The 20,368-nt window shown below is 39.7% G+C and overlaps 1 protein-coding gene across 3 annotated transcripts in view; it reads right to left on the bottom strand.

Annotated features, from left to right (window-relative positions):
* BLM (BLM RecQ like helicase) overlaps nt 1-20,368 on the bottom strand; it is an 86,871-nt gene that overhangs the window by 31,871 nt on the left and 34,632 nt on the right. For all 3 annotated transcript variants that reach the window (XM_060293815.2, XM_030878569.3, XM_060293816.1), the window contains 7 exons: nt 19,030-19,733; nt 17,066-17,257; nt 15,531-15,649; nt 14,471-14,584; nt 11,738-11,836; nt 11,379-11,527; nt 1,131-1,237 (listed from right to left, as the gene is read on the bottom strand). In XM_060293815.2, coding sequence (XP_060149798.1) covers nt 1,131-1,237; nt 11,379-11,527; nt 11,738-11,836; nt 14,471-14,584; nt 15,531-15,649; nt 17,066-17,257; nt 19,030-19,733 — 1,484 coding nt within the window. The remainder of the gene's footprint in view (nt 1-1,130; nt 1,238-11,378; nt 11,528-11,737; nt 11,837-14,470; nt 14,585-15,530; nt 15,650-17,065; nt 17,258-19,029; nt 19,734-20,368) is intronic.

Below are 20,368 nucleotides of genomic sequence, written 5' to 3'. Positions count from 1 at the left end.
ACCCGTGTCTCCTGCATTGGCAGGCGGACTCTCAACCACTGCGCCACCAGGGGAGCCCAATGCTCCTAACTTTTGATTCAGTTTCTTTCTAGGAAACAAATCTAGGAAATAAAGTGATCCGAGGACTTATTATATAAGAAGTTTTGTTTATAATTTTTAAAATTAGAAAAATCTTAAGGGCCAGCATTAGGACAATAATTAAGAAAGGAATTTATAAACTAAAACAAATTGCAACTATTAAGTGTTTTCTAAGTTTTTAAAATGACATGAGAAAATGTTTAAAATATAAAACAGGGTAAAGGTAGAAACACTGTAGATACAGTATGCTAATGGAAGGAAAAATGCATACAAAAATTATTGGAAGGAAATAAACCAAAATGGTAACAGTGACTTGTCCTATGGTGAGGCTTGTCTTTTGATTCTTTCTTTTTTTTTGTTGCTTTCTAAATTCTCTTCACTATATTTCTTGCTGTTTGTATGTATGCTATTTTTAAAATCAAAAAATAAAAGGTATTAAAGAAAAAGTCATCTCTCTGTGGCAGAGCCAAAGATACAGATACACAAGCTATTATTTATATTAGGTGCCTGGGAGAGGGGGGGACTGGAAAAGGAAATTACTGACTTTTTCTTGGTCTCTCTCTGCATTGTTTGATTTATTCAAACAAATACGTATACTAATTAAAGAAAATGAAATAGAGATGTTTAACAAAAAAATTCTCCATGGAAAAGTAGAAAAGAGGTTACATGGAAAACTACCATGAATTTCAGAATCTCATTTTAGTTAATATAACTCAAGGGCAGACACACTTGGGAGAAGGCACTAAAACAGAGCTGTGTAATTCATTAACTGATAGAAGCCAGAGGAAAGACAGTGAAACCATGAATTACAATACAGGTGTGTAGGAGGGAGTATTTAATATACTTTTTGTTAGGGTTTATTGTTAACAAACCAAATGAGATTTTATAATTTCCAGAATTGAGAGAGTTGCAATATTCTGCTCTATGAATAACAAGTTAGTGCTATCATAATGAGAAAAGAAATGTTTAATATGCAATTTTATATATTCAATTGTGGTACTAAAAAGACACTTATTACTTCTAGACATGATTTATCACATGGCTGTACTCACGTGGGTGATGCTTTCTGATCCATTCTAAGCAATCAAATGCCACCTTTTTTGGTTTTTTGGGTAACACGTAGTATTTTAGATTATGTCTGTTGAAGCTCATGCTAAACCTAAAAGAAGTCGCAAACGTAAAATTTTGTTATTATGAGAAAATATAGTTTTAGCCATCTTCAAAAATTAAATGCTGATTTTCCACCATGCAAACCTAATTATCAAGTTGTCTTAAAGTGAATGTAGCTACTGGCAGCTTACATGATAAAACACAGATGGAAGTTAGGTTAAGGATTAAGAATGGTGATAAGGAGGCAATGTCTACGGGACTAGTTATTAACAAAGAATCAGAAGGAATGCAGAAGAGAAAAACCTGTAGAAAAGACAGCAGCCAGTCTCTAAGATGAGGTGGATTAAAAGCAGAGATGGCTAAAACGTTATTTAAAAGATTAAGAAAATCATAGAGAAAACATAGGCCACCAACCCCCCCAAATTTTGACTGTGTACAGAAGAGTGAGGAACTGGTTGCAGGGCTGCAGGAGCTCAAGCCTGCAGACCCTGATCTCTGTACTTTGGCTGTGTGCCCAAGGGGAGTGTGGCTGACTCCGAGACAGATGTGCTCCTCTTTCTCTGGCCTTTTGCTCTTGGTCCCACACTTCCTCCCACTTCCTTAGTGAGCTCTTCCTCTCCATTATCTCCTTTCTTGTGCTTCAGTCTCTTCTGTGAACTCTTCCCTTTTATCTCTGCATATGTTCTAGGACCCCCAATCCTAAAACCAACAAAAGCTTCTCTTGACCCTACATACATTCCACTGCAGCTGGCATCCCTCCTCGTTCCTTCCCTCCAAAGGCAAGTTTCTAAGACTTATGCCCCCAACCAACCAACCATACATCCAATTTCAACTCTCATCATTTCCATTCTGGCTTTCGCCATTACCATTCTGCCAAAATTGTTTTAGCAAAGCTTTTGTTTTATTTACTTATTTTGTGGCCGCACCACGCGGCAGGTGGGATCCTAGTTCCCCGATCAGGGATGGAATCCGCACTCCTTGCGGTGGAAGCGCACAGACTTAATCACTGGACCACCAGGGAAATCCTATCAAAGCTTTTAAAAACTGAAGGGTAAGGGAATTGTTACAGGGCCCTTGGCCCTGACGACACCCTCCAGCTGTGCCAGGTTCCAACATTGCCACAGAAAGGAGAGAGAACACTATCTAATGAGTTAAAGTTAGAGCACAAAGACATCTCAGTGCCTGGGTGGACAGAAGGAAACAAAGAGACCATGAACAGCAATAACCTGTGGTAAGGAGGTTGCCTCTAGACAGGGGGTGGGGATCAGAGGGAGGAAAGATGGGGAATAAAACCACTGCCTTTCTGTCTTTGTATCTAAGTCCAAGCTAGATGGGTCCAGGTTTTGTTGCCATTGATAAGATAAGCATTTAGTTTTAGGACTAAAGAACGCAACACTTCACATGTGGAGGGCAGTAGTCGTGTTCCTGAAGGGGCTGCAATACAGATAAGAAGGCCATGCAGTAGGCAGTGGTTCTTTCAACTGTGCAGGTAATCTTTCAACTGTGTCTGGTGTGCGCACTGGTCTGTAAGTTATTTATTTATTTATTTATTTATTTATGGCTGCGTTGGGTCTTTGTTGCTGTGTGTGGGCTTTCTCTAGTTGCGGTGAGCAGGGGCTACTCTGTTGCAGTATGCGGGCTTCTCATTGTGATGGCTTCTCTTGTTGCGGAGCACGGGCTCTAGGCATGCAGGCTTCAGTAGTTGTGGCACGTGGGCTCAGCAGTTGTGGCACGTGGGCTCAGTAGTTGTGGCTCGCGGGCTTAGTTGCTCCGTGGCATGTGGGATCTTCCTGGACCAGGGCTTGAACCCATGTCCCCTGCACTGGCAGGCGGATTCTTAACCACTGCGCCACCAGGGAAGCCCCACGCACGCTGGTCTTTTGTCAGACCTCATTCTCTTACCTCTCCACGCGGTTGGCTATCCTTACCGAAAACTCTATTAGTGCTCACACCCGTGGGGTTTCTCCCCCTTACCTCTCTGACTTCTTCCTCTCCTTCTCTCCTTTCCTTGCTTACTCCTTAAGTGAGAATCACCCCCCAAAATGCTTGGCTCTTCTTTCTCCTTCCCCTATATTACCTTCTTCAGGGACCTCACTCTCACTGCTTTAAACAGCACCAAATATCATTCCTGCGAGTCCCAACTTGCACCCCCAGCTTAGACCTCTTTTCAGAGTTCTAAACCACAGTCCAACTTCTTTCAGGTCAGTGGTCTAAAGTTGGGGTGTGCATACCCCTAGGGTTCACAAAGACTTTCCAAAGGTACATGAGCAAAGACAATTTTAAAGGAATCAATTTCCAGATCCTCTGTTTTCACACTTACGAATTTCCCCCTAAAGATGGATCTGAGAATGCCTGTAGTCAGGACTCCCTGCTTGTTACTCCTACCCTGTTTTTTCCTTTTACAATTGTCTCTCACTTTTGGAAAACAAACAAATTTTACTTTTCACCCATTCTCAACTTTACCACTGTGCATTGTTTTGGACATAAAAACCTCCAGTACACCAAATAAAACAAATTGAAATATAGTATGGGTGTAGATGAAACTTTCTCTAATCCAAATACCAGAAACTCTTGGTAGGGCTTCATGTCTCTAAGTGTTTTACATTATTTCTGTTAAGAGTAAAGTATAACATCAGGAATATAGTATTTTGGCCTTTATTGGGGTGTTCTGATTTCAGATATACTGAGAGTAAGGCGGTGGGAGAGAAGATGATTCTCACTTTATGAAGTTGCTTCTTTCATTCCAATTGTCATAAAACGCATTACTCTGAGGGTCTTGTGAGACTACTGTTAAACAATACTTCGAAACCATCCCTCTTAAGATATCATTTAGGGTTTCCCTGGTGGTGCAGTGGTTAAGAATCCACCTGCCAATGCAGGGAACACGGGTTCGAGTCCTGGTCCGGGAAGATCCCACATGCCGTGGAGCAACTAGGCCCACACACCACAACTACTGAGCCTGCACTCTAGAGCCTGCGAGCCACAACTACTGAGCCCGTGTGCCACAACTACTGAAGCCTGCACGCCTAGAGCCCATGCTCCGCAACAAGAGAAGCTACTGCAGTGAGAACCCCGTGCACCACAACAAAGAGTAGCCCCCGCTCACTGCAACTACAGAGAGCCCGTGCGCAGCAATGAAGACCCAACGCAGCCAAAAATAAATAAATAAATAAATAAAATGTTTAAAAAATGCTGAAAAATATCCATAAAAAAAAAAGATATCATTTCTATGTACAAAACACTTAGAGATCTTTTAGTGCTTGAAATGGCAGAAGAACGTGTAGCAGATTGTGGCAAAAAAGACAGTAGATAAAGGACTTGATATGCCCATAGACTCTTTTTTTTTTTTTTGCGGTACGCGGGCCACTGTTGTGGCCTCTCCCGTTGCGGAGCACAGGCTCCGGACGCGCAGGCTCAGCGGCCATGGCTCACTGGCCCAGCCGCTCCGCGGCATGTGGGATCTTCCCGGACTGGGGCACGAACCAGTGTCCCCTGCATCGGCAGGCAGACTCTCAACCACTGTGCCACCAGGGAAGCCCGCCCATAGACTCTTCTGATTGTTCTGTTATTTACAATCACTGCCACAGCAAAGGAAACTGCAGTCCTGATAAAATTAAGGCATAAAAAGAATTGCCCAGGAATACAAATGATGTAGATATTCTTGAAACTTATTTGATATGATTTGGGCTTAAGTTGGGAATGGTGCATGTGTCTGTCTCCCTACCAATAGGAATGCTGAAATGATTATACACAAGAATGGCTTTACTGCTCTTCCCTACAAATTACACTTTAATTTCAGAACCATGTTTTATACATTAAAAAAAAAAAAGTTTTGGGTCAAAAAAAGAGAGACAACAGCAAGTGCTGGTGGAATCAGAACCCACTATACCACCGGCGGGAATGTAAAATGGTGCAGCCGCTTTGGGAAACAGTCTGGCAAAAGGTTAAAACAGTCCTCAAAAGGTTAAAAATAGTCACCATACGACCCAACAATTCCACTCCTGGGTATATACCCAAGAGAAATGAAAATACAGGTACACACAAAACCTTTTGTTTGTGAATGTTCATATGCAGTTCAAACCCATGTTGCTCAAGGGTCCACTGTATTCACACAATTTGTTATAATGAGAAAGTTAACAGTCTCTTAGAGGTCATTACATATAACATATCTTATTTGGCCTGTTGGAAAATGGATGTTTGGAATTAACAGATATTCTAGTTAGGGAGAGTTCACATCAATTGATGAATGGATAAATAAAATGTGGAATGCCTATTCAATGGAAGATTATTCACCCATAAAAAGGAATGAAGTTCTGATATGTGTTACAACACGGATGACCCTTGAACACAGGTTAAGTGAAAGAAGATGGGCACAAATGAGGAGAGAATGGGGAGTGACTGCTGAGTACTAGGTTTCTTTTTGGGGTGATGAAAATGTTCTAAACTTAGATTCGGGGGATGGTTGCACAACTCTGAAAATACAAACAAACGCACTAAATTCTAACTTTTAAATGGGTGAATTTTGTGGTGTGTCAATTATATCTCAATATTTTCTTTTCTAAAAAAGCTTTGGATTCCAAAATATCTTCACAAAGGGAGTACTGATGTTGCCATTAAAATGGTAAATATTATTAGGTCCAGGGTGTCAAACTCATGTCATTTTAAGTGATGTGTCAGGAAATGGAATCAATTTGCACTCAGCTCTTGTTGCTCTTGGAACTGAGGCACTGTCATGAGGATATGCACTAAGTAGTTTATGTGAACTTAAAAACAAAGAATTTTTTTTTATATGTAAGAAAATAAGTTTGGCCAATTGGTTTGGCAATGACAACTGGCTTTGCCAGTTAGGTTATATGGTAGTCACGTGCCACTGTTGAATAGTTTTGACAAAACTATTATTTAAAAGCATATCAGGGACTTCCCTGGTGGTCTCGTGGTTAAGAATCCGCCTTCCAATGCAGGGGATGCGGGTTCGATCCCTGGTTGGGGAACTAAGATCCCACATGCTGCCGGGCAACTAAACCCACGTGCTACAACTACTGAGCACGCGGGTCACAACTAGAGAGCCCATGTGCCACAAATACAGAGCCCACACGTCCTGGAGCCTGTGTGCCACAACTACTGAGCCCATGTGTCACAACTAGAGAGAAGCCCGCACCCTGCAATGATGAGCCCGCTCACTGCAGCGGAGGATCCAGCATGCCGCAACGAAGATCCAAGTAACAGAAACTAAGAACCGACGCAGCCAAAAATAAAAGGAATAAATGTTAAAAAAAAAAAAAAAAGTTGAGGACTAGGAAAGCATATTAAGAGTCCCTGCACACAGCAGAGAAGACAGATAAGCTCTTTGAGGGACTGGTATAAAGAAAATTATTTTAAAAAAAGAAAAGCATATCACCTGATTAAAAATATATGTCAAAAATATACTAGGAAAGGTGTACTGAAACTAATAGTATTTTGATTTCCCCAACTCCTTCAAATATACTGGACACAAGATTCACCTGACTGAAAGAGTAACACAAATACTTAATAGTCATTAGAAAAGTTTTGGTAAAGCATTTTTTTTAGGGTATATTTCCCAGAAAAAGTAAAGTAACTAATGATCTGACTTATTTTGTCAGTCAGATGGTTTTCAATTCTTCGCTTTTCACAATATTTGCAGGACTCAATTGAGATGTCAGCTGACAGATCATTAAAAATAATTTTTGATGACAGATCATATTTTGGCATTTACATCAGAAGGAATTCGAATAATTGAGCGTTAATACTGTAATAAAATGTTTTCCATTCCTATCTACATGTTTATGTGAGCAACATTTCTCAATGCTATAAAATATACCTATAAAAATAAGAAATATGAACAGACTTGATTTATCCATAGATATATGTACTAATTGGGAAAAAGTCCTATCTCATTAAGTTACACATTCCCCATCAATATTTATACTTAAGAATTATTTTCAAAAATATTTAAGCTATTCTGATCAGTCAGGTACTACTAATGATTATATATAATTCAATTAGGACAAAAATTTTGGTATAGGAAATTTAAAAATAATTTATATATATATTTTTCTTGCAGGTAAATATGACAGAGTAAGAAACAGGCTTCATGCATAAAAATAGGATAAAATTAGGATAAAATTCTGTAGGGAAACTGAAAGAGATATATGAATTTGAAAAGAAAAGGGGAAATTAAAAAACCTGTTAAAGAGTTAAAATTTTTATTATGTCTTCTATAAGTGGGAGATAGTAGGTACAGAATTGCTATATTATGTTTATAGTCTACTGGATACATTTAAAAGAGCTAAGTAACAATTCTGTTTAAAAATGTTATTTACGGGCTTCCCTGGTGGCGCAGTGGTTGAGAGTCCGCCTGCCGATGCAGGGGACGCGGGTTCGTGCCCCGGTCCGGGAGGATCCCACATGCCGCGGAGAGGCTGGGCCCGTGAGCCATGGCCGCTGGGCCTGCACGTCCGGAGCCTGTGCTCCACAACGGGAGAGGCCACAGCAGTGAGAGGCCCGCGTACCGCAAAAAAAAAAAAAAAAAAAAAAAATGTTATTTACAACAGACCACTGTTCTCTTTATTTAAACTCATGTTGAGGAATTTCCTGGTGGTTCAGCGGTTAGGACTCCATGCTTTCACTGCCAAGGGGCTGGGTTCAATCCCTGGTTGGGGAACTCCCTCAAAAAACCAAAACAAAACAACAAAAAACAAAAAAAGTCATGTTGAAAAATTTTAGGTATCAGGTTTAGAAATGTACAAGTGGTACAATTCTCCAAAATTCTTTTAAGTCTCGTTGATTCAACTCTGCTTTCTCTCTGGATTCTGTCCCCTCCTTCCACTTCTGGTGTTGCCAATCTCTCTCCTAGATGGCTACAACTGGGTTCCTAAAGGGCCACCCTACCTCTAATCTCTTGTTCCTCCATTCCATCTTCTGTTCCACTGCCAGGGTTATCATTCAACCATACAGTTCAGATCAAGCCACTTCCCAGGTCAAAATGCCTACATAAGAAAGTCCAAACACTTTACCATCATGATATGCAAGACCCTCCAGATCTGGCCTCAAGCCACCTTTCTAGGGTCATCCCTTTATATTTCTCTTCTTATCCAATGGATTATCCACCATTCCTTGGGCCTGACCTGTAATTTCATGCCAGAAACTTCGGCCCTGAATTCTCACTCTTCACCTGTTAAAATGCCATTCACCTTCCACTTCATACCCACTAGGATGAGTATAATCAAAAAGATACAGTAACAAGTGTTGGTGTGGATGTGGAGAAATTGCAACCCTCATATACTACAGAAGGTGAAATGGTGCAGCTGCTTTGGAAAATAATCGGGAAGCTCTTTAAAAGATTAAATGTAGAATTACCATATGACCCAACAATTCTACTCCTAGGTATATGCCTAAGAGAAATAAAAACTTACATCCACATGACAACTTGTATACAAATGCTCACAGAAGCATTATTAATAACAGCCAAAGAATGGAAGCAACTCAAATATCCATTACATGATGAATGGATAAATAAAACAGAATATACATACAATAAAAAAAGGATGAAATACCAATATGTGTTACAACATGGATGGACCTTGAAAATGTTAAGTGAAAGAGGCCAATCACAGAAGGCCACATAATGTATGATTCTATTTACATGAAATGTCCAGAATAGGCAAAAATCTATGGACACAGAAAGTAATTAGTGATTGCCTAGAGTTGGGGCGATAGGGAATAGTGGGAATTGACTGCTAATGGGTATGGAGTTTCTTTTAAGTGAGACAAAAATGTTCTAAAATTAGGTAGTGGTGGGGTTGCACAGCCCTGTGAATAAATGAAAAATAAAGCAAAACATCAACCCATAGAACTGCATACTTCAAATAGGCGAATTTTAAGGTATGTAATTTATATCTCAGTACAGCCGTTTAAAACTTTAAAAAGACCATTGTTCCTACAAAGTCCACTTCCTTTATAAAACCCTACCTGACCCTCCTCGTAACCGTTAGTTGTTACTTTGGGTTACAGTCAATCTTGCCTTCCAAGTTCCAGCAGTCAATTTACATCTCTAATCACCACTTACTTCATTCTGCATTTGGTACAGTATTTAAAGGGTTCTGAAAGCAGACTGTTTGGGTTTAAGTCCTCACTCCAATACTTGCTAGGTGTATGACTTTGTTTAAGCTGTTTAATTTCTCTGTGTTTCAGTTTCCTCATCCATAAAGTGAGGGAAATAGGAGCACTGACCTCATAAGATTTTTGTGTGGATAAATGAGTCAATACACATAAAATGCCAAGAACAGTGCCTGGCACATTGTATAGGCTAGATATGTAAGTGTTAGCTATTATTGTGGTATTATAGTATTATTGTTGTATTTACTGTCTAAATGTCTATCTCTTTTCTCTTTCTCAGTTTGTATTTTAAGGCCTAAGGAAAAGGAATAAAGTCAATCCATTTTACTTATTTCCATCCTCATATTTCCCAAAGATGAAGAATACTATCACAGACTGGCAGTAGGAGAGAAGCATGGGGGCCATGGCTTCAACCCTAGGGACACATGCCTTCACCAGGGCCATGACATAGCAGCAGTTGGGAAATGTAATCCAAACAAGAGGCCTATGGGCAGAAAAGAAGATAAGGAAAAAAATGTAACAGAAAGTGTTTGTTAAAATCTTTTACTTCCACTCAGGGATTTAAATTCTCCCAAATATAGAAGTACCAAATATATTAAGGAGTCAACAGACCTGCCCAAATTTTCATATTTTACCCACATTTACCAAAGTTCCTCCATATGTTTCATTTATTCATTCTTACTGAGTGCCAAATATGCACAGGGCACCACATGCTAGACTCAGGAAATGTACAATCTATTACTTTTCCAAGCAGACCTCCCCCGCACATTACTAGGAAAAGATATTAAACCTGTATGTGCAATGTTTACTCAAACAAAAATGACAAATTCTACACTTTCAAAAGGTTATTCAAAAGGTGAATTGAATTTATATCACTTCTTTTAACTATGGGCATTTGGCAATTAATATTACTAGTCTAAAAGAACAGTAGATTGTGGGCTTCCCTGGTGGCACAGTGGTTGAGAGTCCGCCTGCCGATGCAGGGGACACAGGTTCGTGCCCCGGTCTGGGAAGATCCCACATGCCGCGGAGCGGCTGGGCCCGTGAACCATGGACGCTGAGCCTGCGCGTCCAGAGCCTATGCTCCGCAACAGGAGAGGCCACAACAGTGAGAGGCCAGTGTACCGCAAAAAATAAATAAATAAAAGCTTTTATAGATCAATGGAGTACTTGTAGAAGCAAATTTCTAGCATGTGGGTTCTTCACTAGAACCTGAAGACACCTTAAATATAATGTTGTAATGTAAATCAATTATGGAAGAAAATATTTTTTCCCCCAAATTTTATACAAACACTCCTCTTCAAGTAAGATTAAAATAAAAATTTTGCATTCTGGGGCTTCCCTGGTGGCACAGTGGTTAAGAATCCACCTGCCAGGGCTTCCCTGGTGGCGCAGTGGTTGAGAGTCCGCCTGCTGAAGCGGGGGACATGGGTTTGTGCCCCGGTCCGGGAGGATCCCACGTGCCGCGGAGCGGCTGGGCCCGTGGGCCATAGCCGCTGGGCCTGCGCGTCCGGAGCCTGTGCTCCGCAACGGGAGAGGCCGCAGCAGTGAGAGGCCCGCGTATCGCAAAAAAAAAAAAAAAAAAAGAATCCGCCTGCCAATGCAGGGGACACCGGTTTCAGCCCTGGTCCGGGAAGATCCCACATGCCATGGAGCAAATAAGCCTGTGCGCCGCAACTACTGAGCCTGAGCTCTAGAGCCCGCGAGCCACAACTACCGAGCCCACGCTCCACAACTATTGAAGCTGGCATGCCTAGAGCCCGTGCTCTGCAACAAGAGAAGCCACTGCAATGAGAAGCCCATGCACCACAACAAAGAGTACCCCCACTTGCCGCAACCAGAGAAAGCCTGCGCGCAGCAACGAAGACCCAATGCAGCCGAAAAAACAAAAAACAAAAACCATACTGGCTCCCAGCCCCCCAAATTCTGATATAATTGGCATTGGGTACAACCTGGGCATTGGGATTTTTAAGACTCCATAGATGATTCTAATGTGCAGCAATCTGGGAACCACTGCCCCAGGGTTTCAAAATTAATAAGTTTCGACAACTTACACCTGAGGTCTAAGAATCTTCAGCTGAGTGAGGATGTCCTTCTGTACCCTGGGATTAGCTGTGGCAGTAAGAGCCATCACTGGAACAGAGGGAAACTTCTGGCGAAGCATATTCATTCTTTTGTAATCTGGACGAAAATCATGTCCCCACTAGTTGGAAAAAAAAAAAAATACTGCTTTTCAGACTATTTGGATCTTCCTTATATAAAGCAAAGACTGCTCACTATATTAAGAACCACCTTATTCTTCAGTGAAATAGCAGAATAATTCACTCAATACTTTTTCTCTTGGCTCTGAAAATATATATACTGTTGGTAGTACAATCTATTGCTATCTCAAGACATAGAGAACAGTATTTACCTGACTGACACAATGTGCTTCATCAATAACAAAACGTGCCAAGAGCTTCCTCTCATACAGATTCTCCAGAGTAGAAATCAGTCTGTTACTTGCACAGACCTAGACCAGAAATGCATTAATCAGACATTTAAAAACATTTAAACATATCACCTTAAGGATTTGGTTGTCTTTAAGTTCCACTATGACTTAAGCTGTATTAAAACCTCCACATAAAATTGGTTCTGATTTCGATCTACAAATAGAATTAGAAGTAATAGGAAATAGCAAATGAGACATTTTAGAATGTTTACCCACATTTAGCAAACAGTTTTGTATTAGGTCAGTGGTTCTAAAAGAATTTTTCTTCCTCAGTGTATTTGGGAGCCACCACATGTTTACACTGGTAGCAGGGTTACAGACGTGTGTTACGTGTGTGTGTTGTCTGGGGGAAATATATACATATATATGTACATATATACATATATATATGTACATATATTTATATTTTGTAGCTCTGTCCATAACTGGGCCTGGAAGCAATGACATGCTAGTAGCAATGACCATCTCTGGCACCCATGTCTTGATAGACATGTCAAAAGGTCACAGAAGCCAGTCTGATGGAGCCTTCCCACTGGCCAAACCTAGGACAATTAGAACATCAAAATACATAATAGTAAATGATTATAACCTACTGAATAAATTAAGAATCCATGATTTCATATTGATACAAATAAATATGTGGGTAAAGGGAAAAGCCTGTCCTTACAGCAGAATGCCAACTAAATTGGAAAAAAATCATCATTTGGCACTCACTACAATAATAACTGATGGGGAATCATCAATGGATGAGGAAACTCTTGGGTCAAAGTCTGATGAGTAATAGGATATTTACATAGTCTCAAGAGTATTCCATAACAGGATACCTACAATTACAAAAAAAAATTAATTTATTTTTGTAATTAATAATCACAAAAAAAGAGTAATTTTTCAGTGCAAGTCTGGCAGACAACAACACCTTAACCAAATGATCAAAGTTAACTAACATCACCAGTAATATAGAATGAATCAACACCAAATGCCTCCTGATAGGATACACTGAGAACATATCACCACTTCTGTGATATTCCCCTCAAAAATGACGAATACAAATCCAATCAGGAGGAAACATAAACTGAGGGACAGTCCTCAAAACAACTGGCCTTCACTCTTCAAAACTGTCAAAATCATGAAAGACAGAATGCAATGCATAATCTAGGATTTTCTTTTGCTAGGAAGGATATTATTGGGACAACTGGTGAAACTGGAATAAGGTTTACAGATAAAGTAATAGTACTGCATCAATGAATATTTTCTAATTTTGATAACTGTACTGAGGTTATGCAAGAGAATTCCTTGTTTTTAGGAGATGTACAGTGAAGTATTTAGGGTTAAAAGGATATGTCTGCAACTTACTCTCAAATGTTTGAGGGAAAAAGAGAGAAAGAATGATAGAGCAATTACAGTAAAATGCTACCATTTGGGGTTTCCTGTGAAAGTTATACAGGAATTCTTGCACTAAACTGTACATCAGAAATTATGTCAAAAAATTTAAAATATACATATTCTAATGGGCTTTTATGAGATAATAGAAAAGATACACTGGTCTCTGCTCCCAGTTCCTGGGCACAGGGTTCCTGGAACTCTTGTAAATTCTTAAGTGATAAAGCAGTAAGAGCAGGACTCCCCCGGTGGCGCAGTGGTTAAGAATCCGCCTGCCAATGCAGGGGACACAGGTTCGAGCCCTGGTCTGGGAAGATCCCACGTACCACGGAGCAACTGAGCCCGTGAGCCACAACTACTGAGCCTGCGCTCTAGAGCCCATGCTCTGTAACAAGAGAAGCCAGTGCACGGCAACAAAGAGTAGCCCCCACTCGCCGCAACTAGAGAAACCCCACGCGCAACAACAAAGACCCAATGCAGCGAAAAAAAAAAAGAGCACTAGAAGCATCTTTTGTTCTCTTGAGGCAACTGTGGGTGGGCTCCTGGGTGGGGGATGGTCACCAGAAAGACCAAGCCATGATTAGAAACTTGGAATTTTCGGTCCTACCCCCATCCACCAGAGAAGGGAGTCAGTCTAGAAGTGGAGTCAATAATTGTTCATGCCTACGTGAGGAAGCCTCCATTAAATCCCAAAAGTATGGGGTTCAGAGAGGTTCTAGGTTGGCAAACACATCCATGTACTGGAGGCTGATGCACCCCAACTCCACAGGGACAGAAGCTCCTGTGCTCAGGACCTTCCCAGACCTTGCCCTGTGTATCTTTTCATCTGACTGTTTATCTGTGTCCTTTACCATAGCCTTTAATAAACTGGTAAATGTAAGTAAGTGTCTCCCTGAGATCTGTGAGCTGCTCTTGCAAGTCACTGAATTCAAGCAGGAGGAGGTCACGGGAACCTCTGATTTGTAGCCAAGTCAGACAGAAGTTGCGAGTACCCTGTGGATTGGCCCCTGAAGCAGAGTGGTAAGAATCTTGTGGGACTGAGCCCTTAACCTGTGGGACCTGACACTATCTCTGGATAGTTGACAGAGAACCACTTGATATAAGGAAAAACCTCCATACATTTGGTGACTAGAAGTGAAATATTCTATGTGAGTAGTAAAGGAGAGAAACACATAAGGGAAAGACTGGGTTTTTCCTTACTCAGTAGGGAGAAATGGGTTGTTTTTCTAAAAGAGCTTTAATATAGTATTTTAAAATAATGATATAAATACAAACCTTCTCTGGAGTAACATAAAGAAGTTTTATAATCGGGTCTTTTTTTGATAACTGGAGGTAAATATTTGTAGCTTCTGAGTCAGTCTTATCACCTGTCAGATATGTAGCCGGAATCTAAGCATAAAAGTAGTAAACAATTTAAATTTTACCCATTAATCTGATCAAGATTACATTTATCCGTAGGTTTCATAAATATTTTACAAGTCACATATCACACCTGTCAAAGGAAAGAGAATCTCAACATAATAAAAAGTAATCAGTACATATTTTTTAAAAACCCTTGTTAACCATAAGTCAAATATTCTTCCCATTGTTTACTTTTCTTTTCTTTTTCCCATTTCTTTACTTCCTTAGCTTTTCATATCTGTAAGTAAGATAAATATGAATTCAGCATCCAGAAGGTTCCAGTCCTAATGTATGACCACATTTTTTTTTTTAAGGTAAATGCATCTTTTGGGTTTTAATGCATACCAACACTGAAAGGACCATAACATCATGAATGGCTGAACAATGGCTACCATCACTGTACTAAAACATGCTTGGGAAGAAAAATCAAACCAGTGGTCTTGTTGAGGGGTGGTGGTTCATAAAGCTGAACACAGTTCTGTTTGATCACAGTATGTAGGATTTAATAGACTGTATTCATATACTTTCTTAACCTCAGCCAGGAGGAAAAAGGACATATGTGTGTGGGCATGCACATGTGTATACATTTTAAGATATTAAGGGAGTGAGAGAGAACTAAGCTGATCTGACAGGAGTAAAAAAAGAAATCCTTCCATATTAGAAAAAAAAATTTACATCAGTAAAATACAGGTTAAAAGTTCTTACCAAAATACATTCTTCTAGAGTAAAATCAGACTGAATTCCAGAAGGTTACCTGTACCAGAATTCTCAAAGACTTGTTCTTAAATGTACAACTTAATATAACTGCCGTGCTTTATTCTTATAATCCATGAACTATTTAATGAAAAAGGTTACCCAGAGTACTGAAATATAATTGTTTTTAAATTATGTTTTTATTAGCATTTTTATTATAATTGGTAGTGTTTTAACTTACATCAAAGGAAGTCAGCTTTTGGACTTGATCTATTATAAGTGATCTCAAGGGAGAAATGACAATAGTGACCCCGGGAGAAACACAGGCAGGGAGCTGGTAACACAAGCTTTTACCACCTCCTAAAAGAAATCACAACAACAAAAAAATCTGTCAGATTCTATTTTGAGAGTATGAAGGCAAAAGTTACAATATAAATTACATATAATATTTAAAGTAATTAACTAATAGGACACCAAGTGATATTCTCCATGGTGCCAAAATATGCCATATTTGAATGAGCCAAAATACTTGGGCAATTTAAATGTGTAAAAATGATCTCTTGGGACACCTTATGTATGTGCATATCATAGCAAAAGCAAGAATCAGGGCAGGAAACTTAAATGCAACAGAATTACTTTAAAAGTCTACTTGAGAAAGACCCTGAAAAATGCCCCCTTGAAACCCTAGAGGATAACGGAAAGCCATGAAAACCACTGGACGAGGGAGGCGAGAATTCTACCATTGAACCAACGCCTCAAACCTCTGGACGAGATCAATGCCAGGGTCCTCTCCAGCTTTAGTTTTGGAGTACCAAATTGGAGTCAAATCAGAAGACACAGACTGAACAAGTTAATGAAGTATGAAATGCTGCTGATTAAACAAACCAACACTGTCTAAAATTTAAAATCAGCTTGAAAAAATTCGGATACCCAGGCAACATTATTTAATGACGATGGCAACAACTGATCGAAGGTCACAACAAAGGTGAGTAAAAGGCAGAGGGAAGACTACATGTGAATAATGAAACTCCAAACTCCCTATGCTGCTGCTGCTTTTTTTTTTTTAATTGAAGTATAGTTGATTTACAGTGTCCCCATGCCTCTTATCCTAATGGCTTATTTAATATTCTTATTTGGATGACTATAAATCATTGAACAGCTGTTATAAACTTTAATAGCATGATGAAAAGTCCTGGATCTCTTCAAAACTGAGGACAAGAAAGAACTACACTCAATGCTTTTCACTTAATCCTCAAGACATTCTGTGAAGTGGGCACGTTGGTATTATCCCCACTGCGCACACGAGGAGACTGGGGTTCAGGGAGTGAAGTGCCTTGCTCAAGTCCACACTGTTAATAAGTGGCAGAACTGTGCTTTAAGCCTAGGGCATCGCTCCAAAGCTGATGATTTTTAACCACCATACAACACTAGGTTGTACCAGATAAACTGCCAGAAATGGTCATGGTCTCTGACAGTAACTTTTTGGCTCATGTTCCAGGCTAATTTCGACTAGAAAAAAGAAAAATTCCCAAAGGAAAATCCTAGATCAATTCAACACAACGAGCTTTGAGTTGAAAATCTTAAAGGGCAATAATGCTATCATATCAACAACTAGAATAGAGGATTGAGGTGATACTCTTTCCTAACTATGGCATGGGAGGTTTAGAGGTCCCTAAATGATAGAAATACTGTGTAGGTTCTTTTTATTTTTATTAAAGGGCTTTCATTTAACATCTGCCAATGGATTCCTGCCAATTCATATCTAAAAATACATACCAGTGGGCATTAAGATAAAACAGTCTTCACCAAGTAGTGCAGCATTGATCGCCTCTAGCTGATTAGTTCTAAAATTATGCAGGCCAAATTTTTTATGAAAAATCTTCATCATTTCTTTCGTATGAGGAAAATTAAGACTTTGGAAACGCTCGTGTTTCAGATCTCTGGATGCTAAACTTTGCTCCGACTTGTCTAAGAAAATAATCAATGTTAAGAGAAATCAGGGCATTACTGTAACAAATCAGTTTTAGCATTTTAACCCTTTGCCCTGCATAATCACTGGTGTACGTTTCCTTGCAGCACATCCTTCTTTACCCGTTTATCAGGGTTTCCTCGCTGCCCAGTGTCAAAGCCACCAGAGACATCCTAAGGGCCAAATTCAAGTCTTTCCTTGACTTTTCTGTAGCATCTACCACTACTATTTATTCTCTCCTTCTCTCTTGACCTTCAAGATAATCATGGGTTTTCTACTCGCTTTAAATTCCCTTTCCTGGCTCCATTTCCTCCACTTGCCCCTTAAATTTGGGAATCTTTTGGACACTTGGGACTGGGTTTTTTAGACTGGTTTTTTTTTTTGGAATTTTCCTAGTCCTATAACCTTAAACATCACCGATGTGCACACAACGCCTAGATCTCTTTCTTAAGACTTGACGGATGCCCTCCTAAGTTCCAGTCCTGCACGCACCTCGAACTGTCCGCCAGACATTTCTACCTGAACGACTTCCCAACACTTCATGCTCAACAAGCCTTAAAACAGCCCTCCTCAGCTTTGCTCCAAATCTGCCTGCCTCCTGACTTCCCTGTTTCTGTTAACAGTGTCACGGTATTCCCAGTCACTGGGTCTGAAACCGCAGAATCACCCCAACTTCCTCTGGTTCTTCTTCCATGGCGTCTCTCACGCCCACCCCCATGCTGCCTCCGCGCTGTTGCAACTCTGGCTCCGCACAGAGAACAAGAGGTGCTCACGCCAGTGCTGGCGGTTACATCAACCCCGGCACTCAACCACCGCAAAGATAACTGCGAACACCAAGTATGACATGCCCAAACATGACACAAAAATAAATCCATTAATGGTTATTTTAAAGGTCAACAGAGGAACTGTAAGAACAACCTCCGTGGCATTAAGTCATCAATGGCAAAAACAGGGAGGACTGTACTTTACAAAAACTTACACGTATAAACTTGTTTCAGTTAAAAAAACCCCACTTTTTGATAACTTTATAGGGTCGATGTAAGGTTTTAAAATTAATTTTGGGTTTTCTCTGCAGCCTTTACAACGTCTAATTTCACTCTTCCAAAAACTTCTCTCAGTAAACTGTGAGCTCCAAGAGGGCAGGAACTCTTCATTACTCACCTATTACCAGGACCTGTGCACAGAACATGGCACACAGTGGGCACTCCATAAATATCTGCTGAATGAATTAAAATGATTCTAGACCAGAAGAAATAACTTGACTGATTTAAGAAATTTCTGACTTCTTATCTTTCTTAGGCTGTCCTAAATTTTAATATTTGAAGACATAAAACATGTTTCTACTTTATAAACTGATCAGTTCTCATCAATCCAGAATTCTAAAAATACACACAATTACAATTTTAACATAAATTCAGCTTTGCTTTTTATCCATCCCCCATAATCATTAAAAACTTGGCCCTCATGAGCTTTATTGTTTTAGGGACTGAAAAATGTTAATTTAAAGGCAAAGCACATTTGTAATGACTTTAGAGTTTTACTACAATAGGTTATAATTACACATTTTATAAAACTACAGCTGCTACAGAGACAAAAGAGCAACTTGCTTTTGAAATTGTGATTTGTAATTCATATTATCAGCAGAAATTTGCATAGAAACAATGTTGTTTTCAGGCCATGATGATTTGCTATGGTTTTTCTTATACGATTCCTATTTTGGACAGTTTTGTTTTCATATAAAATATAAGCATTCAATTTATTTTAAACTTACCAGTGTAATTCTGAATTGACTCTGAGAAGTTTTTATTCTGAGCAGTAGATGCCAGAAGACAGTCTGTCTTGGCTGAAGAAGAAATTCTTTCTGATACTGATTTAACGGGCCGACCTTCCTTAATAGGTTGATAGGCAGCTGTGGAAGACTTGCTGGCTGCTAAATTATGCATCACATTTTCCCAGTCATCATCATCATCATCAAAGTCATCTATGTCAAAACTGTCAATATCATAGGACGCCTGGATTTCTCTTTCCAAGTCATTCATAGAGGTAGTGTGTTTATTCTGATCTTTCACAGCAGTGCTTGTGAGAACATTTCCTGGGAAATAAGAGCTTTCATTTCTTTTTTCAACCCTTGGTGTTTCAGCCCAGTTGCTACTTACAAAGGACTCCTGTAAATGGGAATTGAATAACGGTCTTTCAAAGAGATTCTTGGTGGTGGCTGAGAATCCTGTCTTTCCTGGGGTAGGAGTCAGTAAACACTCCCCAGTAGAAATGGAATTTGAGGGAAGGTTTGGAAAAGTGAACTCCTTAACAGAATTCCCTGTAGGACAGGAATCACCCTTTGGAAATGCACAAGGTGGGGAAACAGATGCCATATCCTTCACAGAGCTACCAAGTGAATCAGGCCTGCATCTCCACAATGAGCCAAGAACACTGGCATCACTCGTATTAAAATCTGCTTCAGCCAGGAGTTTCCTTCTGAAGAGAGAGCACAGAACATCAAATTAATTATAAGTAGTCAGCTATGGTAGGCACACAAGTTTATCTTTAGTTTTCATGCCAGATTGTGGCAAAATATATCCTCTTTCTTCCAACCTTAAAAATTTGAATACAAATGCTAAAGGAACAGTTGTTGTTGTTGTTGTTTTTTGCAGCAACTTTAAAGAGACTTTTAATGACTGGGGTGTGGCTGGACCTAAATGTTGAATGGTTTAGGGCACTGGGGACTGAAGTCAAGCAATCAGTAGGCCATCTGAGACTGCTGCTGGCGGTAGCCACCGCGGCGCAGGTAGCCCTCATTTGAAAAAGTAATAAATTTAAGACACAGTGTATAGCACAGGAAACTCTACTCAATACTCTGTAATAACCAATATGGGAAAAGAATCTGAAAAAGAATAGATATATGTACATGTATAGCTGAATCACTTTTTTTGTATACCTGAAACCAACACAACATTGTAAATCAACTACATTCCAATTAAAAAAAAAAAAAGACAAAGTGATAATTATCTTATTCAATTTCTTGGCCAGAATGCCTGGAAATCTTGCCCCATACATTTGTGACTTACAGTAGTGTTGGAAAGGCAATCAGATATATTCCAGAAGGAGAAAAA

The sequence above is a fragment of the Globicephala melas genome, chromosome 2 (assembly GCF_963455315.2).
Source record: "Globicephala melas chromosome 2, mGloMel1.2, whole genome shotgun sequence".
Lineage (NCBI taxonomy): Eukaryota > Metazoa > Chordata > Mammalia > Artiodactyla > Delphinidae > Globicephala > Globicephala melas.
Note: the sequence above shows the minus strand (reverse complement) of the source record. Positions and strands in the feature narration are given on the sequence as shown.